Source organism: Python bivittatus, unplaced genomic scaffold (assembly GCF_059951505.1).
Source record: "Python bivittatus isolate LINGU-HERP-01145 unplaced genomic scaffold, Pbiv_v1 ctg000480_np1212, whole genome shotgun sequence".
In the NCBI taxonomy this organism is placed as follows: Eukaryota; Metazoa; Chordata; class Lepidosauria; order Squamata; family Pythonidae; genus Python; species Python bivittatus.
In genome coordinates, this window is record NW_028277075.1 from 78,363,120 (window position 1) to 78,375,135 (window position 12,016).

The window sequence follows — 12,016 nt, forward strand, 5'->3', positions numbered from 1 at the left end:
AAGTAGCCAATCTAACCTCTTCTATGACAGAGTCTTTGCCAAGAATACTTACTTTGGTCACACTGCCTTCAGAGAGGCTTGCGATCCTAAAGTTGGCTTCGTCATCTTCTGTTTTTGCCTTCTTAGCATTGGGCCCATCTTCATTACTGGAAGGAGATAAGGCCATCAATCTGAAGAAGTTCTTTTTAGAGTAAATTATGTAGGAAACACATCTACTGTGAGAACACCTTGTTTCAATCAGGAGGGAGCTTATTCAGAAAAAGAAGGAATCAAATCTGATGCCTGAATGATGAGATGCCCACTTGAACTACAACATTGGCTACAGATTGCTTTTCCTGAGTACCTGAAAATAAAATATTGTCTCTGTATTTTGCTAATATGTCCTCTTCTTGACATGGGTATATATGTGAATACTTTAATGGTACTTTGCATTCACATCAGATTATTTTTTAATGTTTAAATTGACATTAGCAATAATGGAAATTTTATATTTAAGGAAAAAAATCTATTTACCCTTCTAATGTAATTTGCTAGTTCCCATCTTCAAAGTGATAGCTACTAAGCACTTCTGTACACAGAAACCCTGTATGTCTTCTAAACCATCTCTTAGATTAGCATAACTAAGAGCTTGTTAAACATCAGTTTGCAGCTGTCAGTTCTTACAAGAAAACTCCCAATTAAATATGCTCTTGCGCTGGATGACCTTCAAGAACATCCAAATCTGCTTCCTAAAAACAAGCCTTGGGGTTTAGCAAGATGCAATTTTAATGCCATTATCTGTACCTTCTCTCTATTAGACAGAAGGAACGAACGTTATGTACACATATTACTATGGCAACAAAGGGCCTGCTTGTGGCCTGGTCCCATATTTTTTCTAGTACAGGATATGGAGATGGAAGACCTCCTTTTCATGCCAGATTTTCCTTTCCTGTGAGGAAAAAAAATTCTTTGTCTCCAGAATGTGTTGATCCTTCATTATTCTTGTGGAACTGGGCTAAACCCTTGAAGTACTCTATGGAAAACTACGGCATAAGCTTATTAAAAAGTGCAAGCCCAATTCAGCTCTGAAGGAAAGTTTAATCACTGCTCCTTACAATATTAGCATCTGGATCTTTTTAGAGCAGGGATGAGTATCCTTCCTATAGCTAGGGTCCGAACATTTCCATCCTATATTTAAGCAGATAGGTGGATTTTCAAAAAAGCACATTAAGCCTAAAAGAAACTTAAGATGTTTATTTAAGGTGTTATTGTTTGTGGGAAAACCTGTACCCCATAATGCCACTGGCAAATTCCAGTGATGCTTGACCATTGCTGGAGATCTATAGGCTTCCAGACCTCCTTCAGAGAAATAAAAGGCACATTTGTGGGACAAATATAGGATTTGCCATGCCAAAACTTTCTGGGATTTTGTTTTTTTCACATTCCAGACTACTACCTACTGGCCTAGAATCCCATGGTGGTCTCTCATCCAAGTCCTACCCAGGTCCAGCCCTGTTCAACCAGGTGCTGCCACTTGCTATTGTTGCATTAAAGACCTGTAGCTGACATTAAGTCTTTGAGGACGCAAAAGACAGAAACTAGTTTTGCACACAATTAGAACATTAAGAGCTTCTTTCCACACAGTGTTATTGAAAAAACACTTGTGGCCAGCCCAGCCATCCAAGAGGCAATGCTGTGCCCTCAACCGAAAGAAGTGCCAGAGGAGGTGAAAGATTATAAACAACTAAAGAATCATTTTTGCAGCACTGCTGCTGACTCACTTGTCTTTGAAGATGAGCTGAGCTGTCTTCTGCTCTTTCATTTTGCCTTCTTCCTTCAAGGGGAAAAGGGCTTTTACTTTCTGTAGGGGAGCCTGGCATTTTTCCGTCACTTCCCGAGGAGCCTCCAACATGTCTAAGAGGTGTTTTTCAATGGGGGGCAGAGGTGCATCAGGATGAAAAGCTTTATGTTGCAGGCACTAATGGAAGATCACAAGGGAAGAAGCAATGTCAAATCAGTAAATCAATGGATCAATCAATCAATCAATCAGTCAGTCAGTCAAAGGTATATTCTGCACTTTTCTTATTATGATGGAAGATACTTTTTCATGAACACAGAATGAGATTTGCTGTGAAGGACAAGTACAGTTATGAACTTGACTACATTCTGAAACTAGACGGTATTATATGAGATGGTTTGTGACGAAATATTTAAAATACTGCAAACATTCATGGTCACTATTGTTAGCATGTCAACAATCAAACTCTCATTGATAAGTCCACATTAGATTTCTCAAAATTGTGTAGAAACCTGTATAGCTGCCTGATAATCTAGCCCTGTAAATGAATAAAACTATGGAACAACTTGCCATTGAAGGGTGAACTTCCCATTCCTTGTTAAAGTTCAAGAGGGGACTTAAAGCATTTCTTTTACCTAAACTTTTATGGAATCAATATTAAAACATTAGACAGAAACTCAAATGCAATCGGAATGAAAATATTGGAATATTAGAATTTTGGTCTGTCATGTATTTCCTGATCAGGCAAAAGTGAATGATTAAAGCCTCTCAAATTTAGATTCACCCGTGAAGCCCCCAACTTCTCTATGATAACTTGTATGAAGTCATCCAGTCCTTGCAGTACTGAAATGTTGAATTCTTCTATGTATCCTTCCTATTTTCCTGTGAGATGGAGTAAATAATGAAGTGATATGTATAGGCTATTCTACTCAGAACTCAATGGATTAAGCATTGGAGGAGGAAATGCTACATAACTTATGTGAACTGTATAATATTTGTTTCCTGATGCAAGAAAATACACAAATACAGCACTCTGTCCTCAATCCACATTGCTAATTTGCAAACTACAAAGAATCTAGGGTAAACTGATTGAAATTATAATAATAGTAATTTATTAAACCTGTATGCCACCCAACTCTCAGTGACTCTGAGTGGCTCACAACAATCAAAGAAATTACTATAAATTCGATAAAACATAAGCGCTTTTCACTGCAATAATGAACATACATTCTGACATAGAGGAACTTGTTTCATCCCATTATAGTTTATACTGCTGTGAACAGGGTTGTTAATCTAAACTGGGTAGGAGCCAGTTCCAATGAAGTAGTGGGTCCCTCCCCTTTTTTATTTTTATTTTGGATTAGAGATTAACCTGGGTATTTGATATATGCTAAGGTGTTCAGAGGGGGTTGATGGGTTTAGTGTTGAGGATATTAATCATGTTCTTATTTATTTTTATTCCTTTGCTGATATTAGCATTGTTGTTGTCATGCTTCTTATTTATTCCTACAATTTTAAACAGAAAGCCTTACCTTTGCCACTGACCCCACTGGGTGTATTCCTCTCATTAATAATCAGACTAATGAACTGCATCAGTTTTAACCTTGATTAGGTGTTGTTTTTTTTAATAGCTTAGTGAGTTGTGAAAACCCAGCCTGTGTGGTCTGCTTATCATACAATGTGTTGTGCAACCCAAGAAATTTTGTCCTTCAGTAAACATAAATTAAAACTCACAAAGTTTAATGTGTTGCGCTATTACTTGATTCAAACACGATGCTAAGCCCACCCTCATAGCAGATGGAGGCGGGGAGGAATCCCAGAAAGGAATTCCCCAACCTGACTTTTGTACCAATGTACTTTCTTTACCCGCCCTTATTCAGAGAGTTGTCTAACAATCTTTCCAGCCACTGAGTTCAAGTCACTCTTTTGTTCTACTGGACAAATGTTTTCTTTCTGTTGATTGAACCTGGTTCTTCAGCATAGTAAGCAGCTCACAAACCCAAAAGGGGGAGCCCAGAAAATGAGTGAACTGTAGGGGTCTGCATCGTTTCTCTTGAGCGAGGTTGGCCCAGGTCATGTGAGGAAGACAATATGGTGGGTAACTCACACAGTGTAGTGTGGTGGTTGGGCAGCTGCTGGCCCCAGTAGAGCACTGCCAAGTTACAAAGGGGGGAAAATCAATAACCAGTTCACACAAGCTGAATCAAATTGGCCAGATAACACATCCGGTTGATATGAGAAAAGGTTTTAGAAAACGGAATAGATTGTCAACTTACCTGGTATAACCTTTGAAACAGAGGGTTTGGGAATTTGCTGGTTTTAAATATATCTTTAACGGTCCCTTCACTCTCCTCTTCAAAAACCAAAGACATAGATTCAATCAGGCAGTCAACTGCACACAGCTGATCCTCTGGATTATCAAATATAGATAGGAAAATATTTAATATAATGCAACAGATTTTCCTGCCATTTTATATATTTATTTACTCAATTTATATGCTGTCTCTCTGTTCAAATTTAACATTCGAGGCAGTTCATAGCACAGACACAACCAAAGTAGGAATGATAAAGATACAAGAGAAAAACAAAGCATTAAAAATGCAAAGAACATACATGAAAATCATTAGCATCTAAAGGCCTGCCTAAAGAGTGGTACTTTGACTCAGTGTTCTCCAACCTGAATACCCTCCAGATGCGTGGAGTTCAAGAATGTTCAGCAATGGCCAAGCTGGATGGAGAATTCTGGGAGATAAACTCCAGAAAGTTTATCTAGAGGGGGGCCCTGGTTAGGAAAGCTATCATGAAATATCAGGTATTTTCTTTCTTTGGGGAAGGGAGAAAACTCTCCCAAAGTACAAATAGCACCTAATTGCCACCTCCACCTCCCCCTAGTCCCAACAAGTTCAGACTAGTAATGTGCTATCTGCATACACAGCATTTGGTTCTCAATTTTTATCTCCATAACAAAAATCCTACCGAGTTTGGTGGGCTGAGAATGAGTGATTGATTTATAATTCATCCAATTTCTACCACTGAGTGGAGACTTGAACCTCTGTCTCCCCAGTTCTAGTACAGTCAACCCTATTACAGGTAATAAATAGGCAGTATTGAATGTATGAAAAGAGAAGCTATATACAATGACCATAATTGACAGGCAATTTCTAGATATTCCTGGCACCACCCCTGTTTAGCTTATGAAGCTCAATTTTCTTAGGATTCTCTGTAGAAATATTGAAAGATGTCACATTTCCTGCTTAGTTTCATCCTATTTTTCTGGCATGTGTATCTCACTATATGTTGTTTTTAAGTACAAATAGAAAAATTCTTTTAATGTCAAGCATCTTCAGAAGCTTATCTTTGTTCTTCTGGTCACAGCTTTCACATTTCTCTCATTAAGTAAAGATGCCTGCTTGCCTTTCATCTGACAACTTTTACTCCTAAATATATTTTTAACATTATTTTACTTTAGGATTGCAGTTTACAACCACTACATTTAGGATAAGGAACAATCTTCTTTTTCATCCTCTTTAAAAAATAGTTTAGTTCATTCTCACTCTCAAACTGCTGATCATAACAGAACATTCATGAACTCTAAGTGCATTTCCACGTAGAGCATATCAGCAACATTTTTAAATGATTTAAACCTTTGAAATGATAGAAAGGACCCAACTATAAAGGAAAGGTTGGATTGATAACTAGATGACTCAATGCCTTGTGCTCCTAATAACTCTCTCTCTCTCTCTCTTGCTCCCTCACACACAACACCCCCCCCCCCCAAAACCAGTCTTAATGTGACAGGAAATGTAACAAGTTCTGTGCCATCTAGGACGATGGAGGCAGGCAAGCCATTCACAGGGAAAAAGCATATTAGACTATGCACTGTGTCACAAGCCCATCATTTGTTGTACAAATACAACAAAGGACTCTTTCAATCAGATGAAAGAAATCAAGAGCAGACTGTTGCACAATACGTTCTGTGCCCTCCCCTTGCTAGATTTGCTGGTTCCATTTTCATAGCAACTAAGGGATATGGTGAACTACTCTGATTATCCTCAGGCATTTTCAAGATCTGTGCCAATGCTTCCTTTCACCCCAGCCAAAGTAGGTACAATATTCATTGAATTGAGTGAAAAGACTGGGGAGGATGGAAAGCTTAAAACCAAACAAAAATTTCTGGAAAATAATCTAAACATCTGAATGTATATTGAGAGGTCATGATTTCTGACATTATAAAGGAGTGTTTCTCAACTTCCTCAACTTTAAAATGGATGGACTTCAACTCCCAGAATTCCTCGGCCAGCATGCTGGCTGAGGAATTCTGGGAGTTGAAGTCCACCTGTCTTAAAGTTGAAGAGGTTGAGAAACACCTGCATAAAGGATCCACACATTACAGACAGTATTATGCAACAATCCTGTGTACTTTGGGGTAGGCAGGGTTTATTTGGATGGAAATTACTTCTGAGTAGACAAGAATAGGATTGTGCTGTTAAGCATGTGATTCAAAGCACAAGCTCACCTGTTGGGGTGTACTTTTTATTATTTTTTAAAGAGGAAAACATGTAGTGCCTCAAATCTTCCATATAAGGTAGCTGCACATATGCCAAACACTAGAACGAAACGGAAGAAAATGGCAAGAAAATGCAGTTGGAATGAAAAGTATGTTGTGGATTTTTTGAAAAAAATAAACAATAGAAATCAAATTATTATTTAATTAAACATGCAACATAGTATAGGAAGACAGGCTGGGTGACTTTGGCCTGTCACTCTCTTTTTCAGCCCAGCCCACCTCACAGGTTGTTGTTGTGAGAAAAATAGGAGTCAGGAGCATTAGCTACATTTGCCACCTTGACTTATATATAAAAAAGGCAGGATCAAAATATCATCATCATCATCATCATCATCATCATCATCATCATCATCATCATCCTAATGTATGCTGTCTTTCTTTGAAGACTATAACCAGTACCAGTTTCCCTCAACGTGTAGAGATTTTTGTTCCTGTATTCAATACTTCATACAATGTTAAACCATTTATTTTCGTATCTAATATTATGCATCAAAAGAACTTGACATTAGTGGCCACCTTGAATAATTTTACTCTAGCTGAAGCAAGGCTTAGATATTTATACTGACAGAAGCAGTGTTTCTTACCTTTCCTAGGACATAATTGCCCCTGCCCCTTGGATTGCCCCTAGAGACTTTTTACTCTAGCACAAATTGGGGCACTACCCATTCGGATGACAACTGGCAGACAGACTAACCTTCCATGCAAAAGCTGCACTTGCCTGCACTCAGACATGGAGTTGAATCTGCATTACATGTGCTATTAAAATGCCCGTTACTGTATATACCCAATGACAATCGAAACTCATAGCCCCAATAATTTTAATTGCTCCTGTGATTAGAAGATCAGTGCTCTCCTTTTGTGTGATCTCTTCTCAGAAACCTTTAAGAAGGCTGCAAAATTCTTGTGGAAAGCCATGGCTTTTAGAAACCACCTGGTGCCTCCTTCACATTATTAACTGTTTGGGGTGTTGTTTTATTTTATTTATTTTATTCACTGTATTTGTTGTACTTTACTTTTATGTCTGGTCTTGAACCATAGGTAGGTAGGTAGGTAGGTAGGTAGGTAGGTAGGTAGATAGATAATGTTATGCACTTCCAGTCTACCCAATCCAACTCTTAGTATATCCCCCATTGTTAAATGAAAGTGCTGCAGAGATGACACAGCCATACAAATATTTTTGCTGGACTTACCCAGTGCACAGTACTATAATACGATATAAAAATGGTTTGCTGAATGAGTCATAATGGCCTGATTCATACATAATGTCAAGCCATAAGGGGTGGGGTTCACATATTGTACTAAGAAAATGAAAAAAAAATCCTAACAAAAATGAACTACATTATTCTTTAATGATGAATGTTATGTGTAATACAAGCCTCAGAGTGATGCAGAATTTATTTCAGTGACAAAGCAACTGCATAAAGGTTTTTTAAAAATGCTGTGAAAATTGATCCAGATTCAAAATGTAAACCCTTAACTATTAGACCAAAGTGAGATCTAAAATCTTCTGAAAATATTAAACTGACATTTTCCATTCTTTCTGCAATTCATGCTATTTTGTGCTACTTTGCTCTGCTCTAAAGATAGGCGATTGAATAGATTTTATGAACTGTATCTTCATAAACATTATTGCTATGAATTATATTCCTATACCCTTCAGTCATCAACGTTACCTCATATTCATTCTTAATTAGCGGAAAGGCTGCTCCAACTTGTGGCTGCGATCTCCGATCATAAACATACCGTACTATAGCCACCATGTCCAACTCATTTAAAGCATTAATCAGGGCAGAAAGAGCAACTGCAGCAGCCTGTCAAAAGACCCACATAGTTATATCTTAGCATCATTAAAACCTAGCAACTGGAACATTAACAAAGAATCAAAGAGATGAAGACACATTATTACTTAGAACGAAAGTCTAACTTCTGACTTGAAGCTCACCTTTACCTCTTCAAAAGCACAGGAAACCATTATATGGCACAGTCAGGTCACAAAATCAAGAGAGATTTCAGTAAGATACTATCTTTAGAGCATACTATACTATCTTTCAAAAGAAGGGGGGCACTATATAGCGTTAAGTGCACACACAGACACAAAGTGAGAATTATCTTCCCAAAGTTGCTTTGGCTGAAAAGTTAAAGCAACAAAAAGAGCCACAAAAAACCCTGAATAAAGGACAATTTCAGTCCCATGTGGTCACCATCTATTCACACTATTTATAACGTTTTCCCAAAGAGACTAATCTCTTACGAACAAATACTCATTTGGGCAGAACTATGCAATACAGATATCTAAAATGCATCTCTCCTCTAGATAACATATATCTTCTTTCTCTCTAACACACACACTCCCAATAAATACTCATTATTTTTTTTTTGTTATTAGCTCTTGGTTTGGATTTGGGTTGTTTTTCAAGTCCATGCTGTTCTCATTATCTCATTATAGTAACTGAGCTATCTTTCATTTTGCAAAACTAAAGGGAAAACATTAACTCAGCTTTTGTTCAATAAGCCAAACAATGAATGATAAATGAATAATTTATCCAGCATTTAGGTTGGTTCATCTCACCTCATCATCCTTTGCTGCAAAGACTTTCAGGACTTGGTTCCCCATATATCGGTATCTCTGGATCTAGAATGTTCCCAGAAAGTTAGCTATGATTCTGTGCTCCTTAAGGTAACAGTTCAAGTTTTAAAAAGTTCAATTCAGCATTTGAAGCATTTGATCAAATGGAACAGTGCATTATATTCCTATACATAGTCTTTTTAAGCAGCTGGCATGACAATAGCTGGGACAGACAGATAGATGATAGATAAACAGACAGAACTGCTAACTGTAAACCAAAGATGGGTCACCCTCAGAACCTATTTTGCAATCCCCAGAGTCCCCAGAATGGGTGAATCCAAGATGTTCAGCTGAGAACCCTGTTTCCCCTTTTAATTCATTTCTGAAATGAAACAAAACAATATGAAACAAGTTGATTTTTCCCATTCTGAACCTTCCAAAATGGACCAATTTTGGCCCTACCTATTCTGGGGATATCCTTTAACTATGCTGTTTTTAAAAGTATGACCTCCCCCTAGAAGAAATTTCCTCACCCATGCTATAAATCTTGTAAAGCTTCTACTATGAATGGAATTGCCAAGTTTCAAAAACCCAAGTTATTATTCAGAAGCAATTTCTCAGTATTTTATATATTAGGGGTGGGGGTGGGGAGGAAGATTGTCACAGAATTATTTCTTTGGCAGAAAAAAGTTATCCAACCCTGACATCAGATGCTGAAATAATAATTAAGCATGATTTTATTATTATGGAAACAGTCTGCCTTTCCCAATGTCTCTCAAACTTGAAATGTTATTTCCAAGTTTCAGGTAGCATCTAATATCTTAATACAGCCTTTTTTTCCCCTCAGACAAAACTGTCCAATGACTAGTACTTTGGCAAAAAAGCAGTATATAAATGCAGCAAATAGATGTATGAAGAGATAAATGATCAAAGGAGATTAACTTGCTAATGTACATCGAATAGCCTTATTTCATTCTCTATACAAAATCTAATGCTTCTGTTTTAGCCATCACTCCATGAGGTTTGCTTAAATACCGGTAGTCTTTGTTTAGCGACCATTGGGACTGGCAATATTGGTTGTAAAGCGAAGCAGTTGCTAAGCGAAACCATGACTGTGCTTATATCTTACTTCAGCTTTTCTCTGCTTTACAGACCTACAAAGGACATAAATGCAAGGACTGGTCGTAAAGTTACTTTTTCATCACCACTGTAATTGTGAATGGTCGCACTGTTATCATGAATTGGGATCAAAAACTCTGTCGTTTAGCAACATGGTCATAAGTTGCAAAAACCATGTGAATGCACTACTTAGCAATGGCAATTCCAGCAGTCCCAGTTGCTGTCATTAAATGAGGACCACACATGAGGCAGTACAGATGGTGGGAGGGAGCTCTTCTGATGGTGTTCCATGCCTGTTAGCTCTCAGGCTATTTCTGAACATGAGTCTACCGCTCTTCTGAAACAGCCTAAACCTGTGTTCCAAAATAGCCTGCGTGGGAGGTAGAAGGCATGGAGTGGGGCGCAGGGTAAAACAAGACAGAAACATCACACATGAGTAAGCTCAGTGAAGGAGAATTTTGAGGGTCAAGTTAAAAGCCCTTAGCCCAAATACGTCTTCACAAGGAAAACCAGGCACAGGCTTGGTATATGGTATCAGGTTTAGAACTACTTTGTTCTTTCAAAATCCCCTATTCTCTTCGAAGTTCTGTCCTGCTACATCAGAGCTACACCCTAATAGGCTCACTGACCTCACTAAGCACATGATGAGTTATCCAATGAAATACCTGGCTCCTATATCCAATCACATGTCTATTCTGGGTCTCTCTTTGTCTTCAGCGCTGTCAATAAACTAACGTATGCTTCAGCATTAAGTGTCCTGGTTTCTGGTTTAAACAAATCTCTTTTAGAGTAAATGGTTCTACTACATCAGTCCTAAACTAGTGCTAAAAGGGAATGAAAGTATGAGCAGTAAGTAATCAGGGAGTCTGATTTTGACCTTGTGGCAGCCCCCAGAAGTAGCTGGCAAACAGTTAAGGAGAACATGCAGTTTTGATTGGCTCATACTTAACAACAACACCCAGTGCCGTCAAAGTCAGAATGAATCAGGTAAACTGACACTCATACACTCCAAACCAAGAGTGACATGGTACATTGCACAAACAGTCACAGGAACTGATATGATCCTGTGAGTGTTCACTGGCCAGGGCAACAGTTGTAGCACTTGTGTGCAAGTCCTCAGAAATAATAGAAACAGTAAAAAAAAACAAAAAAAAACCCAGCCACATGAAATCCCTTGTTGGCAAAAACTGCAGAAAGCTGGTTTATGAATTCAATAGTGAGAGAACCAGCAACATACACTGGTGGAACTTGGGACTCTTTCCCCATGTAAATCAACCTTCTGTGGCCTGCACTCAAGAGAGTGCTTAACAACTGTTTCATGACCTAACACTCTTTCAAAAGAGCACTAAACTGTGTTTATAAGGAGCTCACATAAAACCTGACAAGCACTTTGGAAAGCATCAACTGAGCATTTGCACAGGCAGCTACATCTGTGGAAGTCAGGGGTCTGGTCTGTCCTGCAGCCCAGGCCAAAATGGGACAAGTGAGGAACAGCTGTGTGTTTTGTTCTCTCTCTCTCTCTGTATCCAAATTTTGCAGCACCTTTGGCTGTCTTCTACAAATGCTACACAATACGAAAATTAAGCAGATCTGTATGGTTTCTGATTGTATTCTTCTTCCTTTATTAATTTGAGTAAATTCTTTTACTACTGTTTCTAGTAGGGAGACACACGGGGCATTCAAACTATGAGCATTGGCAAACTGATGCAACCATGCCTATGGGCTTCTCAGATTTCACTGTGCAGTTCTAAGCTTTTCATCACAGCATCCACAGAGTTCTAACTGGGACAAAAAAAAAAAAAGGAGGAGGAGGATGCCAGCTTCATCACACACAATACATGCAGAAAGGGTATATACATATCAAGTAAGTTGATGAGGATTCATTGTGATACAAACCAAGAACCAATTTCAAAGGACTATCCCTGACACAAATCAGATAATCTGCAACGCATATGTAGCAACCTATCTGGCCTGTTTAAACATAAGC

At 38.3% G+C, this 12,016-nt stretch overlaps 1 protein-coding gene across 2 annotated transcripts in view; it reads right to left on the reverse strand.

The window, feature by feature from the left end:
- The window catches only part of XRCC5 (X-ray repair cross complementing 5), a 58,312-nt gene that overhangs the window by 28,627 nt on the left and 17,669 nt on the right, over positions 1-12,016 (reverse strand). For both annotated transcript variants that reach the window (XM_007420159.3, XM_088146397.1), the window contains exons 10-15: positions 8,914-8,976; positions 8,018-8,155; positions 6,294-6,384; positions 4,054-4,187; positions 1,761-1,957; positions 53-146 (exon numbers count right to left, since the gene is read on the reverse strand). In XM_007420159.3, coding sequence (XP_007420221.1) covers positions 53-146; positions 1,761-1,957; positions 4,054-4,187; positions 6,294-6,384; positions 8,018-8,155; positions 8,914-8,976 — 717 coding nt within the window. The remainder of the gene's footprint in view (positions 1-52; positions 147-1,760; positions 1,958-4,053; positions 4,188-6,293; positions 6,385-8,017; positions 8,156-8,913; positions 8,977-12,016) is intronic.